General features: G+C 37.0%; 1 protein-coding gene across 1 annotated transcript; it reads right to left on the bottom strand.

Annotated features, from left to right (window-relative positions):
• Window positions 1–3,224: 3,224 nt before the first annotated feature.
• On the bottom strand, window positions 3,225–8,273 carry LOC134238681 (uncharacterized). The gene is made up of 2 exons (XM_062720800.1): window positions 7,325–8,273; window positions 3,225–4,988 (listed from the first exon to the last, which is right to left on the bottom strand). Exons 1-2 carry the CDS (start codon window positions 7,947–7,949, stop codon window positions 3,943–3,945), a joined length of 1,671 nt encoding a protein of 556 aa, XP_062576784.1. The 5' UTR covers window positions 7,950–8,273; the 3' UTR covers window positions 3,225–3,942.
• Window positions 8,274–27,364: the final 19,091 nt, after the last annotated feature.

The raw sequence follows: 27,364 nt of genomic DNA, 5'->3' as shown, positions 1-27,364 counted from the left end.
CTTCATGGCCCTTGGTATCAACATATATCAGATGAAAAAAAATCTTAAAGAATCTATGTGACTATTCCCTGATTTTGACCTTTTTTGCTTTGTCTTCTGTAGCCTCCAAAGTGAGAAGGTATACTACCTACAGAAGAACCCCAATCAGCTCCTGGACATGCTGGGGAAGCTGTTTGCATTTTCTTTCATCTGGAGTATTGGAGGTATGTTCAAGCTCCAGGAGGATGCTGATGATTACGACATGATCAGGCGGGGCCAGGACAAGGGGGAGAGGGATGCCAATATCTGTAATGAGTGTGATAACTTCATGCATGAGTTATTTGAAGTGGAACCACCACTTGGTAAGCAATATATTTCATTTCAAAAATGAATACGAGGGTCATTCAAAAAGTTCGTAGACTTTTGTCATAACTTTTTATGCCCCCCTTCGAAGAAGGGAGGGCATATTGCTTTCCTGCTGTCTGTCGGTCGGTCTGTCGGTCCATTTAGTTTCCGTTAATTTTTTTCATAACTGGTGCACATACTAAAATGAAATTTGGTATACAGGTATATCACATGAATATCTAGGTCAAGTTCTGTTTTGGATACGATCGCACTATAATTGACAGAGATATGCCTCTTGGACTTAGAAAAATTCCAATCATTTGCAGTTTCCGCTCATTTTCTTTAGAGAGGTTGCACATATTGAAATGGAATTTAGTATACAGATTAGTCAGATGAATATCTAGGTCAAGTTCTGTTTTGGGTACGACCGCACCATAAATTGACAGAGTTATGCCCCTTGGACTAAGAAAAATTCCAATTATTTGCAGTTTCCATTCATTTTCTTTGGAGAGGTTGCACATATTGAAATGTAATTTAGTATGTATACAGATTAGTCAGATGAATATCTTGGTCAAGCTCTGTTTTGGGTACGACCGCACCATAATTGACAGAGTTATGCCCCTTGGACTTAGAAAAATTCCATATTTTTGCAGTTTTCATTCATTTTCTTTGGATAGGTTGCACATATTGAAATGGAATTTAGTATACAGATTAGTCAGATGAATATCTTGGTCAAGCTATGTTTTGGGTATGATTACATCATTTCTGACAGAGTTATGCCCTTTTGGATGTAGAAAAATTCCAATTTGTGGGGGAGGGGGGCATAAGTGTTTTGCAAACATCTCTTGTGAGTATTATTAGGGCCCCGCTTGGCAGGCGCCCTATAGTGATCAGTTTGTCCGGCTGTCCGGCCGTCCGGCCGTCGTTCGAGATCTCTTGTCCGGAGCATATCTTCTCTCTCCTTGGTCCAATCTGGCTCATACTTCACCCACAGAGTGCCTTTGGGTAACCGGTGTGCAGTGACCTTGAACCAGGTTTCTAGGTCAAAGGTCAAGGTCATAGCAGAATTTTATGAAAAACCCTTGTCCGGAGCATATCTTCTCTTTTCTTGGCCCAATCTTGCTCATACTTCACCCACAGAGTGCCTTTGGGTACAGTACCCGCATCGTTATTCTTTACAGGATACACGATACGATGGATACACGCACGATACGATAGGATATACGCACGATAGGACAGGATACACGCACGATAGGATAAACGCAAAGCACGATAAACGCAAAAAACGATACACGCAAAACACGATAAACGCAAAACACGACAGACCTGATAAACGATCTTCACGATAGGATAAACGCAAAACCTGATAGGATTTTTTCAAAATGCGGAACGTTTTCTGACAAGACGAAAAGATTATTTTGAATTAAATTTAAAGATTAAAGATTATTTAAATTAAATTTTATTTTAATTTAAATACTTGCAGAGCTTCAAATCTAAATTATAAAGTACATTTAATTATAATAAAAAGAACCCGAGATCTCTGTATTAATTTTACAAAAGTTGTTTATTTATATATATTAAAAATTGACAGTGATTAATTAGATTTTTATGAAACGGAGACTGTATTTTTTTTTAATTTCTTCTCAAGGGTGTGAATTTTGAAACTCTATCAACAGATTTATTATTTATGAAAAATATACATTTTAATTTTCTATCTAATAAATTTATCTACAAGTACCAAGTTATTTCACGGAAGACATTTACGCAATAAATTAAATATTTGTATTTAATGTCTAAAGCTTACAATCTGCGATGTATCCAAAAATCGCAATTAAATATTAATATAATCTTAGAAAATAATACAAGTAGAAGACCGGCCGAAAGAAAGGTTTAAAGAAAACGGCTTTAACAAAATTGATAAATTTAACATGAAGGATCTATCAAGAACGAAACAGTTCAAGAAAATTAAATTTCCTGAATAGAAATCTAAATAATTATTAAAATAATGGCGCTCTGCATTAATACATGTAAACTGTGCCACTGTACGTTTACGCTAAGCTCTGACTTATGTACATGTAAACATTTAACATTACAGATACTTAAAACCTCGTATTTATTAACGAACATTGAATGTTTAATTACTTTCTTCTTACAATACAAAACAGAAAAATTAATTAACAGATATAAAAAGAGTGAAATGCGACTTTTCCGACTAAATAATTATAAATCATTGCTATTAAACTCTGTTTGTACTGTTTCTAATTATAACAAAAGATCAGTGTAAAATGATTTTTAAGGTTTAATAATTCATTTGCCGAATTAAACCTTAAAAATCATTTTACACTGACCTGGTAATCTCATATTAGGCATATTCGAAGGGCGGTATTTTGAAAGTCCGCAACCAATTTATAATTAGATAAACAAGATCTAACCAAATAGCCAAATATAGTATTGAATTCTTAAATAAAGTTATATACATATGGAATAATATCGATTAATGCTATAAATTGATTCGGTGTATTTATTAGTCTTGCATGGTCACGGCGGATCAGATGACTCCTTTTGTTTTATTTCTATAGTAGGATACCGTTAAAAAATATTGCTAGCTAATTTTCATAGTTTAGGATGTTAGAACTATTTCATCCGTTTCTACGATCGATGAAATTGTTTCCAAGAATTAATTTTGTCCGTATTACGTAGAAAATCCGATGACTCGAAAGTGCATGTATCATAAGTGCAGTATAATTTTTTAAGTTTATTAAAAGACTTATTTATGTTGAAAAGATAAAATAGTATAGTAGGTAAAAACATTTATTCTAAGTCTAACATTTAAACATTCCACAATAACTTCCAATACAAACACATCAAATAACATTGAAATACATAAATATACTTTGGCATAAATAGGGGCAGACTCAGCTTCTCATAGTTTTAATCAGTTAAAAAACCCTATCCCCAAAACAGCGGAACCAGTCCCAAGAGCCGGAAGAAAGGTACAGATATATGTACCAGTCAACTCGGTGAAACTGGTGTGCTTTGAGATTGAGGTTCAACTTCCAAGACTAAACTCAACTCGGTGTAGCAGCATAGGAGACCAGTCATGGTTGACCGACAAGATCCGGAAGAGCACGTAGTACTCAACTCGGTGTGGTAGACTGAAAGATGGACTGGTTCCAGGCTACAAGAGCCGGAAGAGAATGTCTGGAAGATGATCTATCATCAATGCTTATAAACTCGGTGTAGCCTCTCTATGAATTTAGTGAGATATTCTCTCAGCATGCCGAAATGAAAGCCACTTCATAGTTAGGTAACAAGAGCCGGAATATAAGCTATTTAAAACAAGTTACCTGATTTTTTGGGGGTTTAAAATTTAATAATTTATATATATGATCAAAAATTATTAAATGATGGCCAAACTCAGGTGAATGGTGTTGCAATCAAAATGAAGCTGAGTGCCCCCAAAAATGCAATATTAATAATACAGAATAGAAATGATATACATGTTCATCCTTATAATACATAAAGGTCTTAATGGTGAAAAAAACGAAAATTGTATGCAATTATCTGACAAAGGTCAACTAAACCTAAAACTGAATATAAATGTCAGGTGACAAGGTATTAAATGGTTGTCATCGACTTTTGTGCCTCTCTTAAAACAGTTTCTGGTGTTCTAATGTATCTACAGTAAGCATCAGAAGACCATCTACCTAACACCTTTATTAAATGGTCTTCCATATGGACAGCAGCTGCAGTGGTTGCTGCCCCTATCCTGAATGAGTGTCCATTATAAACATCTGCATTACATCCAATACATTTGAGAGCATGCTTAAGTTCAGAAATAAATTCAGTTCTTGTTAAAGCATTTCCATCGCTATTTACAAATAATGGTTGCTTGGCTGAAAAGGGCAAGGAACAGTGTGCTTTCAAATATTTACAACAGATTGAAAATGGACATATTATGTTGCTCGTGGGGAACAGTTTAATTGTAATTCCTTTTCTAAAAGGATCAGTTTTTGAGATCTTAAGATTTAACAAGACACAACTTTCTAAAACACTAAGGTCACTAACACATAAGTTTGTTGTGGGGTCAAAAGAATCCTTAATGGTAAATTCCCCACACCTTAAAAAACCAAAAAATGCTACAGTACAAACAGTTTCTAACATAAGATTTCTAAAACTTTCTGTTCTATGAAAATATACACAAACTTTTTTCAGTATGTCAAAAGTTATAGGATGTCTTAGTTTACAAGATGGTAACTGCATTCGCTTGACACCATTTAACAATGCTTTAAGTCGAGACAGATTGGTAACATCTGGGTAAGCAATGTTGCTTTCAAGACATATAAATTTAATACCACACAAATACAGCTTAATGGTTGAAAAGCTTAGCTTAAGCCTACTAACACAGTGAGCTACAAAGTATATCAAATAGTCTTCAGTCACTGGGATGTCCGATGTATATGCACTAGAAATGGCACATGACATCAATAAAAATTGAACGTACATATGGAACGCAGACCTATAAGTGGATCTTGTGCTTGGTGCTACGGCATTTGTCCATAATTGTTGAACTACGTCTTCGAGCTCCACAAAACATCTTTGGGTGGTGGTACTTTGGTTGCATGCTCTTGGGCACTGGGTACCAGACTGCGAAACTTCGAAATCTGTAAACGTGATAAAGCATCTGCTATAGTATTTTGTTTACCAGGAACATGAATTGAAGAGAATACAAAATTATGTTGAGCAGACACAAGAGTTAATCGTCTCATTAACGGCATAATATGTACAGATTTTGATCTTCCCTTATTTAAGATTGCTACCGTTGCCGAATTGTCACACATAAATACTATTCTTTGTTTCTTCCACATATGACCCCAGAGAATGGAAGCTACAACAATGGGATATAACTCAAAGAAAGCAATTGATAATTCTGTATCACTATCACATAATTGTTTAACTTCATCTGTCCAAGGCTCGGAGAACCAGTTTCCTTTAAAGAACCCTCCATATCCTACCGTTGCAGAAGCATCTGTATAAAGGTTTAGTTCCTCTGATGTAATCTGAGACATACTATAAAATAGATTAATGCCATTCCAATTGCTTAAGAAACTCAGCCACATTTGCATGTCTTCCCTACATTGTTCGTTTATTTTCACATAATGATGCAGTTGTTTAACAGTGGTGGATAGGGTGATAAGATGGGAAACAAACGATCTTCCTGGGAGGATGACACGGCTGGCGAAGTTCAAATGGCCAAGTAGCTGCAGAAGTTCTCTCTTCGTGCAAGATTTGCGTGACTGAAATTTGTGAAGGAATTCTGTTATTCTTTGGAGTTTCTTGTTTGGGAGTCTGGCTTCCATTAACTGTGAGTCTAAAATGATGCCTAAATACTCTAAGCATGTGGTAGGTCCTTCGGTTTTATGCAGTGCCATTGGTATATTGAGAGTTTGAAAGATATGATACAACAAATTCATGTTAGTTTCACCTTCATTTTCAGGATGTTCGAAAGTGATGAAATCATCTAATAGATGTAGAATATATTTGATTCCATAATTGTTATGCGCTATCCAGCACACTGCTTGGGAAAGATTGTCGAATATCTTTGGACTTGATCTGCAACCAAATGATAATTTTGTATAGTAATAATATTGTGATCTCCATTTGAAACAAAACATATGCCACTGTTTGGGTAGAACCGGAACAAGTTTAAAGGCATCAGAAATGTCTGTTTTGCACATAGTGGTCCCACATCCTAGAGTCTGGATAATTCGTAAAGCGTCATCTATTTTAACATAAGACAGAGAACAGTTTTCTTTATCTATCATCGAATTGACACTGGCATGATGCTCATTATCATGAGGGGATGATAAGTCCATGATAAGCCTTGGTTTCCCTGAATATTTCCCGATTGCCATGCCTATTGGGCTTACTCTGTATTTTGGGAATGGAAGTGACTCTAGTGGACCTACCACGAAACCTTTTTCTACTTCTATCTTCACTTAAATTTATCTACTATTTCTGGCTGATTTCTAGCTGACAGAAGATTTCTACGTTTCTGAATCCGCATCTGCATTAGAAATCATAGTATCGAAGCCATAAGTAAAACCATCACACAAATATTTCGCAAAGTCTTTGTCAGGATGATGGAAAAGTTCATGTGCTAAAACTTTTATGTTAACAGGCGTTGTTAGGAGATTATCTGTCATCATTGTCCTGTTGTCTAGTCACTTTTTCCCAACCTTATTTTGGACTCTGGAGACATTCTTACATAATGAGGATCCATGGTCCTTAGAATGACATGTTGTGCAAATATGTTCAAACTGGCAATTTTGTCTTTTGCATTTGTTTTCATTAAAGTTATTACACACTTCCTTCCCATCTATTATGGTCCTTGGTCGTCCATATCTGTCCATTGATGATGACTTTGAGTTTTGTGATGGAGATGAAGTAATCACTGGAATTCTACTTTCAGATATTTTTGGACAGAAAGCAGACATGTGTAATGTTGATGAACATGTATTACAGGTATTGGCTTGAGCATTTCCCATCACCATCATCATAAGGTTCAAGTCTTTAACTGACCAATCCACCTTAACATTATGATCTCTTAGGGCTGTGGCTGCTCTGGCAGAAAACTGGCAATGGTAATCATAGAACTTTTGACCATAAACATTATGAATATCCACTATGTTTGCCTCGTACCTGTCCAGTTCAACTTGTCTCTCAGGGTACTTTTGACACATGACTCTCTTGTATCTTCCGAATGCAGTAATAAATTCGGCTATAGTCAATTGTTTATGGAGTCGAGGATCTTCATATTTCAACAAGTTTATTGTGATATTCTTCGTCTTCTCTGTCTCATATTTGGGTATTAGCAATTCTGCTAAATTCAAGTCTTTCCCCTCCCATATCTTCTTTCTGAGTTTATCCCCAACAATATCTAAATGCGTAAGGTTTTCAGAGGGGACACCAAACTCTGTCTGTGGTAATCTATACCCACCTGTATTCTGAGTTGCTGGGACAGTCTGGCTCCTCATGGCCGCATACGCCGTGTCCAGTGAATTTCCCGTGTCATTGATGTTATTCCCTGTATTTCCCGTCTTATCTGCCATCAGTCTGAGCACTGTCTGTTGAAGACCCATGACGGTTTGCTGCATCGAGTTCATTGTATTCAGCATGCCGCTGATTACTTGATTATTTACACTGGCGGCCATGTTGGAATTGTTACGCAAGGATTCCGAGCCCGAATTTATATGCGTTTGAGCAGGTTGTACGGTCTGGTCAGAAACCTCGGTATGCGCAGATGTTCCGATATTCGAAATTACTTCTGTCTGTGACACAGTTGGTGCCTCTGTCGAGGAATTAGGATGCTCATCATGGTGACTATTTTGGGACGAGTCATTTTCCCGCCGTTCTCTCACTACGGGGTTTCTGCTTACGTTTTCCAAATATAGTTTCCTAAGCGTCGCCTTTCCAATATTAGCTGGGACGCGAATACTTAATTTTAGAAGTTCTTCTTGAAACTGTGTTGTTGTCCAATTGTTTATGTTTGTAGCGTCCCATCGACTTGACAAATTTTGAAGTGGACGTTGGCGAGTGCGAGGTCTCGAATTACCATCCGCCATTGTGAGATAACTGCCTCTGGATATTCCAATCGATTACAGTTTATAAATCACGAAAACATACAAATCTGTATTAAAAATTGTTCACACATCTCACATATTTCTGTACACGCAATGCGCAGTCACAATTAGAATTAAGACCGTGGAAAACGGGCAATAAAATATTAGACTTCTGTTTACAATCCACTCTGCCACTGAATCTAGTTTATAAATAACAGCCAATCAGAATCGTTGAACAAATTAAATGTAAATATCAGAACCTAACCTGGTAGATGTTAAAGTTACGGTATTCTTTTCAACATAAACCTAGCTTATTCTCATAAGCCTTAATTTACATAAACATAATGGAAACATTGTACGAAATGAAAAAAATCAACTGAGTGAGTTTAGGGATTTCATTTCATTAAATTGATTTATTTGAATTTTAATTTAACATTCAAGATGATTTTTTAATCCATAAATTATACAATTATTGAATATATTTTGAATTAATTCTTTGATAAAATTATTCAGACAAGTTAGGAACAAAATCCCGAAAATAAGTAGACGCGTTTCATTAGAACCAGGTAGTATTCGAGGTTACTAATTGACCCCAGGTGAGAAATCAGTACAGGTATGTTGACGGTGATCACAAACACGGGCCGACGTGTCAGTTAGGGGAGAAGGGGGTCAGGGGTGGTTGACCGCACAGGAAGACAGTGTGCTAATTAGAGAGCTACACATACGTGTCAGTTTTCTTGTAAGGAAAGGTCCTCGATTTATTTTGATTTTTGGCATCCCGATGGATTATATTTTGAGTTTATTTCCACGCCGAAAAGGTAGGCTGTTAAAAAACTTCATGTTTTCCCCTGTACATGTATATATTATTTTAATGTTATCTAATGCCAGATAAAATTAATGAAAATTTTCTATTTTATAGTAACAGCCATGGTGTGATAAATTGGGAAGAATATTTTCATGCATTATATTTTATAATTTTGATTTCTTTCATTAATTTAGACACATGTCAAGGAATTTATGATTAGCTTTAAAAAATAAATTTAAAATTTGAACGTATACGGCCAAAATCGTTGTTAAAATCATCTAGATCATTGTCTTATGTAATATTATATTTGTAACATCAAGACTTTAAATAATTGTGCATATATGCAGGTCAGACGCGATAACATTTTCCTAACGTTATCAGACGATAAACAAGGAAAAACAGAATATTGCATGAAAAAAAGATACATTTCAATATCCTGCTTATTTTTTATTTATTTGCTTTTTGTGTACGGGAACATCGTAGCTTATCAAAAATCTTTTTCCGGTAACTCCAATTCATTTGAGAAAATCATATTAATAGTATTTAATTTTGACAAAATAAATCATACAATTCGATAAATTATTTTTTAAAGAAATAGACCAGGTGATCTATCTTCTTATAATTTCATTTCCGAAAAATAGAGTTACTGTTTACATTCTGACAATTACTCTCTGCTTTACCATGATAAAATTATTTTATTTATTTAATTAATTATTTATTAATAAATCAATTTATTCATTCATGAAATACGCGATTAATTATTTTTTCCTTCTACGCTTTAATATTTCTTCTATTGATGAAAAAGAAAGGGATAAATCTTTATTTTCTCTTTTTCGGTTGAACTAATCTTATTTTTATTAACAAAACGAAAAAGACACTCGGAATAGCTCAGTAGTTTCTTTACATAGTAAAGATAAAAAGCGAGGGTTTCCGAATATACACGATAAACGCAAAACACGATACACGATAGAACCTGATAAACGATATACACGATAAACGCAAAACACGATAAACGGAAAACACGATAGAAAACGCAAAACCTGATAAACGGAAAACACGATACGATAGGATACGATAGGATACACGCAGGATACGATAGGATACACGCACGATAGAAGACGATAGAATTGTAAAGAATAACGATGCGGGTACTGTAACTGGTGTGCAGTGACCTTGAACCATGTTTCTAGGTCAAAGGTCAGGGCCATAGCAGAATTTTCTGAAAAATCTTTGTCTTGAGCATTTTTTCTCTCTCCTTAGCCCCATCTGTCTCATACTTCACTCACAGAGTGCCTTTGGGTAGCTGGTGTGCAGTGACCTTGAACCATGTTTCTAGGTCAAAGGTCGAGGTCATAGCAGAATTTTATGAACTATCCTTGTCAGGAGCATATCTTCTCTCTCCTTGGCCCAATTTCGATATTACTTCACTCACAGAGTTCCACTGGTCAATGGATGTGCAGTGAGATTGGTCAAAGTTTCAAGGGCATGGTCAGAATTAGCCTCTCTGTTTAAAAATCTTTGTTTGGCGCATAATTTTTTCTCTTTAATTCCAGTAAATTTATATAACTGGGGATACAAGATAACTTCGATATATATCTGTACCTAGCAATATCCGTGAAGTCGTACTAAATTACTCTAACTGTATTACACAAATGTTCCTCTTCAAAATAAACCCTTTTAAACAACCTTACACTTTCATGTTCATTGTTGAAAGCGGGGCCCTTTGAGATGGCACCATCTCAATGATATCTAGTTTTATTTAACGTCATATTATTATCAAATTTAGTACACATATTTTAACAATAAATCCAAATAATTTGAGACAAAAAATTGTAAAAATATCTTGAAAATTATCAAAATTATCAAAGATTTAAGACAGAAAAATGGGGTCACGGAGCAGGGTCTAAATTGACCTATTTTTAGGTCACCTGAGTAAACTCAGGTGACCTATTGCTATCTGTTTTTGTCCGTCGTCGTGCGTTAACATTTGAACATTTTCAGCTTCTTCTCTGCAACCACTGAACCAATTTCAACCAAATTTGGCACAAAGCATCTATGGGTGAAGGGGAACAAAAATTGTGAATTTCATGATCCCTGCCCCCCTGGGGCCTGAGGGGTGGGGCCAAAACCACTAAAATTAATGCAATCTTTAAAAATCTTCTTCTTTACTCCTGGACATCAAGCAGTCAAACTGTTTGCATGATTGTAATCAGCAACAAGTCCTCTACCAAAATTGTAAAATTCATGGCCCTGGGGTCAGGGGTTCTAGTGCTAGGGTGGGGCTAAATAAGTAGGTAGTGAAAATGCATTATTTCTTTGAAAATCTTCTTCGCTGCTCCTGGGTATTAAATAAACCAACTAAGTACATAGTTATGATGAGCAAGAGTGCCTCTACCAAAATTGTGAATTTTATGGCCCCAGGGTCAGGGGTTCTGGTGTTAGGGCGGGGCTCTATTGATTATATAGTGAAAATACATGAATTCTTTGAAAATCTTCTTCTCTGCTCCTGGGTATTAAATAAACCAACTAAGTACATAGTTATGATGAGCAAGAGTGCCTCTACCAAAATTGTGAATTTTATGGCCCCAGGGTCAGGGGTTCTGGTGTTAGGGCGGGGCTCTATTGATTATATAGTGAAAATACATGAATTCTTTGAAAATCTTCTTCTCTGCTCCTGGGTATTAAATAAACTAATTAAGTACATAGTGCATGATGAGCAAAAGTGCCTCTACCAAAATTGTGAATTTAATGGCCCCAGGGTCAGGGGTTCTTGTTTTAGGGTGGGGCTCTAATGATTATATAGTGAAATGCATGAATTCTTTGAACATCCTGGTTAATATGCTAATGATCTAATTACATATTTAAGGCCAGGATTTATTTTATTTTCAGTTTTACAAACCCTCCGCTCAAGGTTTTGAATGTTCAGAAAAAAATAAAACAATTTTTTTCTTTCCCATGTCAAATTTGAGTCGGGATCGAGATTTCAAATTTACGAACTCGCACTTCCGGTTTTAAGATGAAACGGCGGGTAAATAAAGCGATATCTGAAAAGATAGCTTGGTTTAGTGTAAAATTCATTGATAGAGTGCCATTCAAAAAGTTTCACCTGTTCAAAGGACAAATAAAATGCTGACGACTTTGTTGCACAATGACATGCTGTTGAGATAATTATGTATTCGTTTCAAAAGTATCTGTCTGTAAATTATTTTCCTCCCCCAGGTTTTAAACTGCCCGTGGTAGCTGTTGCATATTGCCAGCGACATTGTTTAGGTCTCTGTTATAGCTTACAGTCTAAGCAATATCATTCTTCAGAAAAGGGTTGCTTATGCATCAGATGTAATGAATAAAGTATGGGAAAAGTTCAGTCCATTTGAGGAAGAAATTGTTAAGGCAAGAATATACAAATATATACAGGCATGTAGTATCATTTGTATCAGCCAGAAAAATTATTTTACACTTGATTGAAAAAATGTTCACCCTACACCCGCAATACCCCCTGTCTGTTTTATGATAGGATTAAATTTTAGAACAATGTCTGCACATTCACCTAACATATATTAAAAAAATGAAGATACATATGTATATTGAAAGACTTTTAAAGAATTGATTTTTTAAAATATATTTTGACCAATATCACAAAATTTATATAACTGACCCAAACTGGCAGATGATGAAATAAGCAATTAAATGTTCTACTTTCCTATTTGTAAGCATTATGTGTTCAGTGGTAAGGAGCCTATTAGAATAGCATAGAAAAAGAATGTACTTGTAAATGTTAATAATTGATTTATCAAAAAAATTTTTATTTCCTTCTCCTTCGGGACTTTTTTATTCTCATGTTCATAACTAAACCTAAACATAAAAAAAAAAATGCTGGCCTTATAATGAAGAAAGGGGCCTCTTTCAAAATAGATAATTTCAGGGCCGCTGGGTCAGAGGTACCAGGGGGGGTACTTTGACTAAAATAAATTAATGCGTTGAAATCTGCCCTTTGATAAGCAATGGTGCCTCTTTCAAAATTTGTGAATTTCATGGCTTTTGGATTAAAACACGAACCAAATACAATCACTGGAAAGTTGTTACATGGTACTCAGGTGACCTATAAGGCCCGTGGGCCTCTTGTCTAATTATACACTTGATAATGTTGGGAGTCATACCTCTAATAAATGGCTCTTAAATGAAATAAATTTGAAATGTTTAAATTTAGAAGTGTTCAATTACTTTAGATGTTAAAATTTAATGTAATTCATCGCTTCGTTTAAAAGATTTCAATCTTTAAAGGCAGAAAGACTTCATAAAAAAAAGCAAAAAAACGATGACGTCGAAGGACGTCACGGAGCAGCGAGTACCGATAAAATTTTGTTTTCCATTCGGGAAACCTTTAAAATGAACTCTGAGAATGCTTGGTGAACCAGGAAATAGATACAAAATGTGCTATGCATTTGTTTATAATGGGAATGACTATTTTTTGAGTGTTAGAGTCTTGAAATCGGACCATGAACGGTCTGCGAAAAAACATATTATATTATAAAAAATATCTTTCAAAGAGTTAGTAACGTCATCAAATGTGATGTGCGATTCACTTTTGCTGAAGCTGTGCAAACATGAGTTACGCTATTAAGCTTTGAAAACATTGACAATTTAACTTAAGGTACTCAAACTATTGTTAGCGAACTAGGTGTAAATGGCTATAGATTCATGAATTCAGAAGCAGCAACAAAACGTGGATGAAATGAAAAGGCAGAGTAATTTTAAGAAAATTTCTCGATGTTGTTTTTGACGTCACAGTGTTGTTAACCTTGCTCCATGGTGACAAAAAATGTTACTTTAAAAATTGTCTAACACGAGTTCCATTTTATCAAATGAAATGAAACTTTACACACTGATAAGATAAATGTTTTTACATATAAAAATGTGTTGATCTAAAATTTTGTAAGAATAATATGATGATGGAGGACACTGTCTACATATTTTTTGAATGACCCTTGTATGTGTTTCAGGGCTCTCTTTTTATACGCCCGTCTTAAGACGGGACGTATTATGTTATAGGCTTCGTGTCCGTCCGTCCGTCTGTCCGTCTGTCCGTCTGTCCATTCGTGTCCGGCTCATAACTTCAATACTATTAGGCCTAGGATTATCAAACTTTGTCAACTGATACTTCTTGGGTAGACGGTGTGTCGCGCACCAAAATTAGGTCGCTCTGACCTTTAATAAAGACGCTATGGCCAAATATGGAAAAATCCTGTCCGGCTCATAACTAGAAAACTATTAGACCTAGAGCTATCAAACTTGGCAAAAGTATACATCTTAGGTAGAAGGTGTGTCGCGACCTATTTCAAGGTCACTGTGACCTTTAATTTTAGTGAAATTTTTTAAAAATTTAAGTTTTTTAAATTTTAAATTTCCTAATCCTAAAAATGTAAAAAATAGAGTTGTATCCTTATTAAAAAAGTATTAAATCAAGTAAAAACTTATTTTTTCATCATATACTTTACAGCAATCTTAAAGAAATTTCAGTGTTAATGAGAGGAATTCAGTTTGTCCCATGGGCATAATTATCAAGCACTGGTCAGGAAGAATTTTGATAGCAGAAAGTTGCATGTCAAATTAGAGAGAAATTAATGAGTTTAGTGTGAGGAGGTTTGGTGTTATCCCTTGGGTATTGGGCAAATGGACAGCCAGCCTAGCTGTTAGATTAAAAATAGCTCTTGGTGGCTAGCTATCTAAGTTTTAAAATGAATTTGATAAAAAGTAATTAAAACTTATTTGATATTGCATAATAAACTAATAATCTGATATTATATAATATTAATTAATTAAAAACTAATTTTATGGGGTGGGGTTGAATCAGCATGCCTACTTGACCATATGAATTAAATATAAAACCTGTCTGGCATTAAATCTAAAAAGAAATCATGGAGTATTTTATAAAAGTGTTTTAGGATAAAAAGTGCAGATCCATTAATATTTAGGGAGTAATGAGTAGACAAGCATCCAGTCAAAGATTAATTAATGAGTTCAATGTAGGAAGGCTATCTGATCAAGCGCTGCCTTATCTGTCTTTGGGGATTAGGCAGAACTGCTGGTCATAGCAAATGTCATTTGATGGCCAGCCTTTCTTTTCAAAATTAATTTGGCATAGATTAAGTTGTTAAGACTAATTTGATATTGTTTATTATGATGGCCGGCATTTGACAAAGTTTAACACAAACAGTATAGAAATCTGTCAGTTATGTGATATTTGTTATAATTATGCCTACAGCACAGGGGATGGATAAAGAAATATTTTTTTTAAAAATGGAAAAATCATGGAAATCTTAGAATCAAGGTTGAAGTGATTTTCTTGCAGTCTAAACTGTTAAAGATAATTGTGTAATTTTTTGACGGGCGTATCATGCTGTGGCGTGGCACTTTATTTTTATAAATAACTGAAGTTGAAAGATTTTTTGTTCTCCTTGCCTATGAGTATTAGACTTCTGCTGCTGCACATAACATCCTGTGCTGCCTACAGGCTGATTGCACATAATACTGAAAAGTTTTATTTAATCTCTTTGTCAGAATGAAATCATAGAGATTAGGTACAAGTAATATGTTTTTGAAATTATTTCAAAATACTTTATATAATGGCTTTCATTTTAAAACTATTGTTTTTTTTATTGTTAAACCAAAGCATAAAATTTTACAGATGTATTTTTTGCTCAAATTCCTCCCTTCTTTAAACTTCAAGTTGTGAGAGACGTTTATCCTGCAGTAAAACTAAGTTTTTTAAAAAAATAACCCTACTAAACATGTGTTGCGTCAGTGTTCTAGGTTTTTATAATTTAGGCCATAATAAAAATATTCCTAGATTCTTATCCCCGCCCGCCCCGATTTTATACCCCCGCCTCGATTTTTTTTATTTCTGTTTTTCTTCGTCTTAATTCTGATTGGGATCGGTATCCATCTACCATCTACTTTCGTTTTAGATCCCACGAAAGTAAACATGATTTTGACAGCTGAAAAGATTGTAATTGCTGTAATACATGCGTATATATTTTAAATAAGGGTCTTTGGTTGAAAAAAAGGATTGGTGATGATGTGAAGTAGGAGATAATTGAACCTTTACCTTGACTTTTATTCGGGTATTGTAGATAAAATTACACCGATTGACCAGGTCAATAAATCTGCAAAATTGAAAAAATAAAAAATATAAAAAAAAAGCCGCCATATATTTTAATTAAAATGTCGTGTTCCTTATTTTAGAAGTTATTTTAATTTTTGATTTCACCTCGAATTTTTAAAAAAAATTCGACAAGATTTAGCTGAAATTGATAAGTCTGAAACAAAATAGCAATTTATTTATTATGGTTGCTTTCTTGTCAGTTGCAATGTTATTTTATAATACTGTTTAATCAAGTATAATTACATAAATAAACAGTCTAATTATATTAAAATACACAATTTTTCTAGGGCTGGGACAGTACTGAACTTAGCCGATCCGAAACATATCACGATACCTTAGGTGCAATACAATACATGCAGAAGGATAAAACGTACGCTGAAATAGGACCTGGGGTCCCCCGCAAATAGTTCGTCATTTTGCGTAGTAATAAAACATTTTAGGAACTCTCCAGGCATTAAAGGCACAAAAGTAAATTCATCGATATCAATACGGAGACCTCAGGTCACCTTATATATTAATTGAATTTTATATGATAGACAATTTTCTTTGTCTTACTCCAAAATAATCATATTTATAACTTTATAAAGATCAACTTTCTAATATATATATTAACAGAATCGTGAAAATAATAATGGGTGACCAGAGGTAACCTAATATTTTACATCAATAGGGGGACCAAAGATCACCTTACATTGTACATCAGTAGGGGGACCAGAGGCCACCTTATATTATACATCATAAGGGAGACCAGTTGTCACCTTATATTTAACATCATCAGAGGGATCATAGGTCATATTTTAAATCAATTGGGGTCCAAAGGTAATCTTTTATTGGAAATAATAGGGGGACCTGGGTATACCTTATAGTACATCATTTGGGGGACCAGAGGTCACCCTATAATGTACATAAGTAGGGGGACTACAGGTAACCTAATATTATACTGTACATAAGTAGAGGGACCAGAGGACACCTTATATTGTGCATCAGTGGTGGGGGGGGGGGGGGAGAGGACACCTTATACTATACATCAGTAGGGGGACCAGTGGACACCTTATATTGTACATCAATACGGGGACCAGAGGTCACCCGATATTTTACATTAGTACGGGAACTATTGGTCACCTAATATTGTACTGTACATCAGTAGAGAGACCAGAGGTCACCTTATATTGTACATCAGTAGTAAAACCAGAAGTCATCGTATATTGTACATCAGCAGAAGGACCAGAGGTCACTTTATATTGTACGGGGACTAGTGGTCACCTAATATTGTACTGTACATCTGTAGCGGGACCAGAGGACACCTTATATTTTACATTAGTAGTAGGACCAGAGGTCATCTTATATTGTACATCAGCAGAAGGACCTGAGGTCCTCTCTTGTAGTAGGGGGACCAGAGGACACCTTATACTATACATCTCTAGGGGGACCAGAGGACACCTTATATTGTACATCAGTGGGGGACCAGAGGACACCTTATTTTGTACATCATTACGGGGACCAAAGGTCACCCGATATTTAACATTAATAAGGGGGCTAGTGGTCACCTTATATTGTACTGTACATCAGTAGAGGGGCCAGAGGTCAACTTATATTGTACACCAATAAGGGAACCAGAGGACACCTTATATTGTACATCAGTAGGGGGACTGGAGGACACCTTATATTGTACATCAGTAGGGGGACCAGAGGTCACCTTATATTGTACATCAGTAGGAGAAACAGAGTTCACCTAATATTGAACATCAGTAGGGGGAACTAGAGGTCACTTTATATTGTACATAAGTAGGGGGACCAGAGGTCACCTTAGATTAAACATCAGAAGGATGACCAGAAGTTACATTTGTACATCAGCAGGGGTACCTTAGGTCACCTTTTATTGTACATCAGTAGGGGGACCAGAGGTCACCTTATATTTAACATCAGAAGGATGACCAGACGTCATTTTATATTGTACGGGGAATAGTGGTCACCTAATATTGTAATGTACATCTGTAGCGGGACCAGAGGACACCTTATATTTAACACCAGAAAGGGGACTAGAGGTCACCTTATATTGTACATCAGTAAGGGGATGAGAGGTCACTTTATATTGATCATCAGCAGTTGTACCAGGGTTCACCTTATATTGTACATCAGTAGGGTGACCAGAGGACACCTTATATTGTACATCAGTACGGGGACCAGACGTCATCCGATATTTTTCATGAGTACGGAGACTAGTGGTCACCTAATATTTTACTGTACATCAGTAGAGGGATCAGAGGTCACCTTATATTGAACATCAATAAGGGGACCAGAGGACACCTAATATTGTACATCAGTAGTAGGACCAGAGGTCATCTTATATTGTTCATCAGCAGAAGGACCAGAGGTCAGCTTATATTGTACATAAGCAGGGGGGCCAGAGGTCACCTTATATTATACATAAGTAAGGGGACCAGAGGTCACCTTATATTTAACATCAGTAGGATGACCTGAGGTCAGCTTATATTGTACATCAGCAGGGGGACCAAGGGTCACCTTATATTGTACATCAGAAAGGGGACCAGAGGTCACCTTATATTGTTCATCGGTAAGGGGGACCAGAGGTCACCTTATATCTAACAACAGAAGGGGGACCAGAGGTCACCTTATATCTCACATCAGAAGGGGGACCAGAGGTCGCCTTATATTGTACATCAGTAGAGGGACCAGAGGCCACTTTTTATTGTATATCTGCAGGGGGACCAGGGGTCACCTTATATTTAAAATCAGAAGGGGGACCAGAGGTCATCTTATATTGTACATCAGTAGGGGGACCAGAGATCACTTTATATTGTACATCAAAAGGGGGACCTGAGGTCACCTTATATTTAAAATCGGAATGGAGACCAGAGGTCATCTTATATTGTACATCAGTAGGGGAACCAGAGACCACTTTATATTGTACATCAAAAGGGGGACCAGAGGTCACCTTATATTTAACTCCATGAAGGGGACTAGAGGTCACCTTATATTAAACATCAGTAAGGGGATGAGAGGTCTTTTCATATTGATCATCAGCAGGGATACCAGGGGTCACGTTATATTGTACATTGGCAGGGGGGACCAGAGGTCACCGTACATTGTACATTAAAAGGGGACCAGATGACATCTTATATTGTACATCAGTAGGGGGACCTGAGGCCATTTTTTATTGTATATCAGTAAGAGGACGAGAGGTCACCTTTAACTGAACATCAGAAGAGGACCAGAGTATACCTTATTTTGTGCATCGGTAGGGGGACCAGAGGCTACCTTATATTGTTCATCAGTAAGGGGGACCAGAGGTCACCTTATATCTAACAACAGAAGGGGGACCAGAGGTCACCTTATATCTAACATCAGAAGGGGGTCCAGAGGTAACCTTATATTGTACATCAGCAGAGGAACCAGAGATCACTTTATATTGTATATCAGCAGGGGGACCAGGGTCACCTTATATTTAAAATCAGAAGGAGGACCAGAGGTCATCTTATATTGTACATCAGTAGGGGAACCAGAGACCACTTTATATTGTACATCAAAAGGGGGACCAGAGGTCACCTTATATCTAATTCCAGAAGGGGGACTAGAGGTCACCTTATATTGTACATCAGTAAGGGGATGAGAGGCCTTTTCATTTTGATCATCAGCAGGGATACCAGGGGTCACGTTATATTGTACATTGGCAGGGGGAGCAGAGGTCACCTTACATTGTACATTAAAGGGGACCAGAGGACATCTTATATTGTACATCGGTAGGGGGACCTGAGGCCATTTTTATTGTGTATCAGTACGGGGACCAAAGGTCATCTTTAATTGAACATTAGAAGGGGACCAGAGGTCACCTCATATTGCACATCAGTAAGGAGATCAAAGAACACTTTATATTGTACATCAACAGAGGGATCAGGGGTCACCTTATATTGTGAATCAGTAGGACCAGAGGCCACCTCATATTGTACATCAGTAGGGGACCAGTAAGGGGACCAGAGGTCACCTTATATTATACATCAGTAGGAGGACTAATGGAGTTTTATGAAGAGACTTACTTTTACATTAGACAGCTGACTTTTACATTTTAAGTAATGGAGTAAGTCATTGTTGAAATTGTAAAAGTCAGTAGTCGATTGTAAAAGTAAGTCTCTTCATAAAACTCCAGTGGTGACCTCATATTGTACATCAGAAGGGGGACCAGATGTCACCTTGTATTGTACATCAGTAAGGGGACCACATCAGTGATTATTTGTTGAAATTTGGCAAACAGTACATTATTTGTTTAATTTTGTTTGCAAGTATGGTATTCATTTTTGATGCCCATTATATACATTTTATCAGTGAAATCCACCTGCTCAATTGTCTATTAAACAAACATTGATTTCAGTAAATTTTTACGTATTTCAGTGAGTATTTCTTTGGGATTCTTAACAAATTTTACAGCAGCTTTAATGGACGATTTCATTTTACTTTAGTTTACTGATTCTTTACAATTCATTTTTAATGCAGTGTCTCACATACCCTTGTTTTCCAGCTTCTCAAATTAAAATGGGTGATGAAAAGTAGTCACATCAATTGTTATAAATTCAAGCTTATTATTGTATGTCATACAGTTCAGGACATTATTTATTGAACAGCCCTCGTAATTTGTACATCAGTAGGGGAATAAGAGGTCACATTATATTGTACATCATTAAAAACTAATGATAACACTATTTCGAACGACAATGAAGAAACCGAAGACACTTTATATTTTACATCAATAAGAAGACCAAAGGTCATCATATAATATTATATTGTAAGTCAACAGGGAGACCAGACGACACCTAATATTTTACATAAATATTGAGACCAAAGGACTCCTTATTTGGTCATCTGAATCAACGCATGTGACTTATTGCTATCAGTTTTTTTTTTTTGGCGTCGTGCGCTGTGCATTGTGCGTTAACATTTGAACATTTTCAGCTTTTCTCTGTATTTTGGCATAAAGCATCTATGGGTGAAAGGGAATTTTTTTTTAATTCATGGTCCCTGCCCTCCACCCCCTAAGGCAAGAATGTTTGGGCGTAATTACTACAATTGATAAAATCTTTAAAAATCTTCTTTACTCGTTAACATCAAGCCGTCGAACTGTTGGCATACCGGTAATTATTATAAGCATTGACTCCATACCAAAATTGTGAAATTCATTGTCCCAGGGTCAGGGGCCCTGGGGTTAGGACAGGGCTATAACATTTATATTAATTTATAATCTCTCTCACTTCTTCTGTCCGGATATAAATTAATTATACTTTTTATTCTGTATTGAAAGAATAATCAACTCATATACGTGTATGGAATGCTGCTCGTCAGAACGTTTATTACAAATTTAACACATTTGTATTCATTTCAACACACGTTATTTTTAATCATTAAATAATACATATATGCATACATATATATGTGTGTGCCTAATTTACTGGTTTCCATTCCTTACACGTTCTGTACGAGCGGTAGAGTAACTTTTTAAGCACGCACCTGCTATTTATATGACCATGTCACGTGACATAAAAACCATACTGATCCACCATTCTGTTCACACAGGAAATACCCATAACGACAATAATAATAATTATGAAATGTATTTATTCTTTGAAAATATTTCCCTCTGCCCCTGGATATTAAACAAACTAACTACATGCAAAGTTGTGATGAGGAAGAGTATTCTCTCCAAAGTTTTGAAATTTGTGACCCAAAGGTCAGGGGTTCCGGTGTTACGCTGGGGCTATATAAACTGTAAAGTTTATAATCATGAGGGGTGGCAGCCATTTTCAGACTATTTTGATCTCCTTTAAAAGAAGAGCTCCATATAAAGATATACACTTTGCCAAATGATAGTTGACAGCTTATGATACCGTATCTAAAAAATAAGTTAAAACTGATGGTTAATTTGTGGTTAATTTGTTGTCCCCCAGCCTCCTTAATTCTTTAAAAAAATCTTCCTCTCTGCTCCTGGATATTAATTAAACTAACTACATATAGTTATGATAAGCAAGGGAGTGTCTTCCAGAATTATAAATTTCAAGGCCCCTGGCTCATGGGTACCGTGTCATTTGTAGACAATACTGTAATTGAATTAATGCTTTGAAATTTGTTCTTTGGTATAAACCAACTTTTTTTATGAACAATGGTCCTTTTTTTCAAAATTGTGAAATGTATGACCTCAGGATGAGGGTTTTTGTGGTCAATGAGCACTACTAATTATTGCTAATTATTACCGCTTATTTGAAATGAAAGTTTTTAAGTTTTACAAGATGTTCAAATGACCTATAAGATCCATAGGCCTCTTGTCGTGTTCTTAAGTGAACATCGCGTTAATATGCATTTTATCTGTACCCACTGGTCCGCCCTTGTTTTCTTTTTAGGTGTCTGTTGGTTAAGACAAGTCTAGAATCGTTGATGCTTTATCTCTCTGCATTCATATAATATTTTTTATGTCTGATTTCTTTAAAAATGTACGACAAAATGGACCACTGGTCTCCTTATTTATGTACAATACAATGTGACCTCTGGTCCCCCTTGTGATGTAAAATATAGAGTGACCTAAGGTCCTCATACTGATCTACAACATAGGGTGACCTCTGACCCCCTATTGATGTATAAGGTGACCTCTGTTTCCCCTTATGATGTACAATATAATCTGACGTCTGCTTTTGTACAGTATAAGGTGACCTATGGTCCCCTTTCTGTTGTACAATATAAAGATGACCATAAGTCTCCATAATGAAATAACATATAAGGTGACCTTTGGTCAACTTATTATTGTACAACATTAGTTTACTTCTCGTCCACCCAGTAACGAACGTTAAAACTGAACTGAAGGCTCTGTCTCCCTACTGATGTACAATAAAAGGTGACCTCCGGTCCCCCTACTGTTATCACCTACTGATGTACAATATAAGGGTGTCCTTTCGTCCCCCTACTGTTGTACAATATGAGGTAACCCCTGGCCCCCTTCTGTTGTACTATATAAGGTGACCCCTGGCCCCCCTACTGATGTTCCCTACTTTTGTACAATATGAGGTGACCTCTGTTCCCCCTACTGATGTACATAAAAGGTGTCCTATGGTCCCATTACTGATGTACAATATAAGGTGACCTCTGGTCACCCTACTGGTGTACAAAGTAAGAAACCCCTGGTCCCCCTACTGATGAATAATATAAGGTGTCCTCTGGTCCCCCTACTGATGTCCCCAACTTATGAACAATATAAGATGTACCCTGGTCACACTGCTGTTGTACAATATGAGAAGTCCTATGGTCCCCCTACTGATGTACAATATAAGATGAACCCTGGTACAACTGCTGATGATCAATATAAAGTGACCTCTCTTCCCCTTACTGATGTACTATATAAGGTGACCCCTGGTCCCCCTACTCATGTACAATATAAGATGTCCCCAGGTCTCCCTACTGGTGTACAATAAAAGATGTCCCCTGGTTCAACAACTGATGTACAATATAAGGTGTCCTCTGGTCCCCCTACTGATATACAAAATAAGGTGAACCCTAGTGCCCCTACCAATGTACGATATATGGTGTCCTCTAGTCCCCCTACTGATATACAATATAAGGTTACCTCTAGTCCCCCTATTGATATACAATATAAGGTGACCTCTAGTCCCCCTACTGATGTCCCCTACTATAAGGTGCCCTCTGGTCCCCTTATTGATCTAAAGTGTAATATTAGGTGTCTGGTCCCCCTACTGATGTACAATATAAAGTGTCCTCTGGTCCCCCTACTGATGTACAGTATAAGGTGCACTCTAGTCCCCCTACTGATGTACATTATAATGTGTCATCTAGTCCCCCTACTGATGTAAAATATAAGGTGACCCCTAGTCCCCCTACCAATGTACGATATATGGTGTCCTCTTTTCCCCCTACTGATGTACAATATAAGGTTACCTCTGGTCCCCCTATTGATATACAATATAAGGTGACCTCTAGTCCCCCTACTGATGTAAAATATAAGGTGCCCTCTGGTCCCCCTATTGATCTAAAGTGTAATATTAGGTGTCCTCTGGTTCCCCTTCTGATGTACAATATAAGGTGCCCTCTGGTCCCCCTATTGATCTAAAGTGTAATATTAGGTGTCCTCTGGTTCCCCTACTGATGTACAATATAAGGTGACCTCTGGTCCCCCTTCTTATGTACAATATAAGGTGACCTCTGCTCCCCCTTCTGATGTCCCCTACTGATGTACAAAATAAGGTGACATCTGGTCCCCCTACTATAGCTAATGTACAATATAAGGTTGACTCGAGTCCCCCAACTGATGTACAATATAAGGTTACTCCTGGTCCCCCTAATGATGTAAAATATAAGGTGACCCCTGGTCCCCCTACTGATGTGCAATATAAGGTGACTCCTGGTCCCCCTACTGATATACAATATAAGGTTACCTCTAGTCCCACAACTGATGTACAGTATAGGTGACCTCTGGTCCCCCTACATATGTAGAATTAAAGGTGACCTCTGCTCTACTACTGATGTCCACTACAAAAGTATATAAGGTGCCCTTTAGTCCCGCTACTGATGTACAGAGGTCACCAGGTTGACTGGAGTCCCCCAACTGATGTACAATAGAAGGTGACTCCTGGTCCCCCTACTGATATACAATGTAAGGTTACCTCTAGTCCCCCAACTGATGTACAGTATAAAGTGACCTCTGGTCCCCCTAAAAATGTAGAATTAAAGGTAACCTCTGCTCTCTTTCTGATGTCCACTACTGATGTACAGTATAAGGTGACCTCTGGTCCCCCTACTGATGTATAATTTAAGGTGACCTACTGATGTACAATATAAGGTGACCTTTGGTCCCCCTTACTGATGTACAATATAAGGTGACCTCTGGTCCCCCTACTTTAGCTAATGTACAATATAAGGTTGCCTCTGGTCCCCAATATTATGTACAATATAAGGTGATTCCTGGTCCCCTTATTGATGTAGGATATAAGGTGACCTCTGGTCCCACTAATGATGTACAATATAAGCTGTTCTCTGGTCCCCTTACTGTTGTCCCCTATTGGTGTACAATACAAGGTGACCTCTGGTCCCCCTACATATGTAGAAATAAAGGCGACCTTTGCTCCCCCTACTGATGTACAGTTTTAGGTGACCTCTGGTCCCCCTACTGATGTACAATTTAAGGTGACCTCTGGTCCCCCTACTACAGCTGATGTACAATATAAGGTTACCTCTGGTCCCCCTACTGTTGTACAATATAAGGTGACCTCTGGTCCTCCTTCTACTGATGTACAACATAAGGTAAGGTGACCTCCTAATGATGTCCCCTACTGATGTACAGTATAAGGTGACCTCTGGTCCCCCCACTGACGTACAATTTAAGGTGACCTCTGGTCCCCCTACATATGTAGAATTAAAGGTGACCTCTGGTCCCCCTACTGATGTAGAATATAAGGTGTTATCTGGCCCCCTTTCTGTTGTCCCACAATATAAGGTGACCTCTGTTCCCCCTACTTTAGCTAATGTACAATATAAGGTTGCCTCTGGTCCCTCGACTGATGTGCAATATAAGGTGATTCCTGGTCCCCCTATTGATGTAGGATATAAGGTGACCTCTGGTCCCACTAATGATGTACAATATAAGCTGTTCTCTGGTCCCCTTACTGTTGTCCCCTACTGATGTACAATATAAGGTGACCTCTGGTCCCCCTACATATGTAGAATTAAAGGTGACCTCTGCTCCCCCTACTGATGTACAGTATTATGTGACCTCTGGTCCCCCTACTGATGTACAATTTAAGGTGACCTCTGGTCCCCCTACTACAGCTGATGTACAATATAAGGTTGCCTCTGGTCCCCCAAATGATGTACAATATAAAGTGACTCCTGGTCCCCCTATTGATGTACAATTTAAGGTGACCTCTGGTCCCCCTACTGCTGTACAATATAAGGTGACCTCTGGTCCTCCTTCTTATGTACAATATAAGGTGACCTCTGCTCTCCTAATGATGTCCCCTACTGTTGTACAGTATAAGATGACCTCTGGTCCCCCCACTGACGTACAATTTAAGGTGACCTCTGGTCCCTCTACATATGTAGAATTAAAGGTGACCTCTGGTCCCCCTACTGATGTAGATTATAAGGTGTTCTCTGCCCCCCTTTCTGTTGTCCCCTACTTATGTACAATATAAGGTGTCTTCTGGTCCCCCTACATATGGAGAATTCAAAATGCCCTCTAGTCCCCCTACTGATGTACAGTATAAGGTGCCCTCTGGTCCCCCTACTGATGTACCCTTCTGATCTACAGTATATGGTGACTTTTGGTCAACCTAATGATGTATTATATAAGGTGACACACTGGTCCTCTTACTGCTGTACAATATTAGGTGTCCTCTGATGTCCTCCTACTGATGTACAAATAAGGTGTCCTCTTGTTCCCCTACTGATGTACAGTTTAAGGTGACCTCTGGTCCCCCTACTTATGTACTATATAAGGTGACCTTTGCTCTCCCTACTGATGTCCCCCTACTGATGTACAATATAAGGTGACCTCTGGTCCTCCTTCTGATGTACATTATTACTTGTTCTCTGTTCACCTTACAGTTGTCCCCTACTGATGTGTACTATAACGTTACATGGAATAAAATCATAGGGAGACCACAGGTCACCTAACGTAATCCATAAATGTTAAACGCTTATATATCATATATCGCATAAAATTGCAGTTAATGTTGCTCAGCACCCACCCTCCACCCCCTCTATCTTTTCTAATACCCATCAGATGGTTATTCCTTTTAAAAAGTTGTTTGTTTTACACTTTAAAGGCTTCACAGTATTACGATTTATTCTATTTTCACTTTATGCAACGCACTACATTTTGTAGCAACGCACTACATTTTGTAGCGGAGTAAATAACCAAATAAAACTAGATATTTTTTTAGCATGGAACATAAACAGTGTATGAATATAAACTAATTCAACAAATGAACTGTGAATTCAAGTTTCTTGACTCAAAATACACCTGAGTTACTGCCATTGGGTTTTGTTAATAAAACATAATCGGGCGTCAGGTTTTGACCTTATATTTTGTTCTGTATCACCAAGATGTTTGTACTTTATTTCTGTTTGTTGAAACATCTTGATGATACAGTCTAAAGGACTAAAAATTTCGAATTCTAAAGTCCAGACATTTTTGGAAATTAAAAAAAAAGTGTAGTCAGGTATCGTGATACTAATTAGATGAATCGATCCGTAGATTGTCAAAGTGAATACTGTGCACTGGTGGATCGTCTCACTACTAGATTTTTCTAGCATACTCTGAAGTACTCTATTGTACTCTAGCATACTCCGTTTAGTAGTACCCCTTTTTTAAATTTGATAGTTTTATCAGTGTTTATGGAAATTGGATACGATACACCATTAAAATCTTACGATCTATTTCGA

This window comes from Saccostrea cucullata, unplaced genomic scaffold (genome assembly GCF_032062105.1).
Source record: "Saccostrea cucullata isolate Sc308-1 unplaced genomic scaffold, CSIRO_AGI_Scuc_v1 ctg4593, whole genome shotgun sequence".
Taxonomy (NCBI): Eukaryota; Metazoa; Mollusca; class Bivalvia; order Ostreida; family Ostreidae; genus Saccostrea; species Saccostrea cuccullata.
The sequence above is the reverse complement of the archived record's forward strand: the minus strand, read 5'-3'. Positions and strand labels throughout refer to the sequence as shown.

What these genes read in the sequence shown, in the direction of transcription:
- LOC134238681 (XM_062720800.1), bottom strand. Translation starts at nt 7,949, where the DNA reads ATGGCGGATGGTAATTCGAGACCTCGCACTCGCCAACGTCCACTTCAA. An exon ending in CCCAGCAACTCAGAATACAG is followed by an intron (nt 4,989 to 7,324) that starts GTGGGTATAGAT and finishes TCACGTTTACAG; the next exon opens with ATTTCGAAGTTTCGCAGTCT.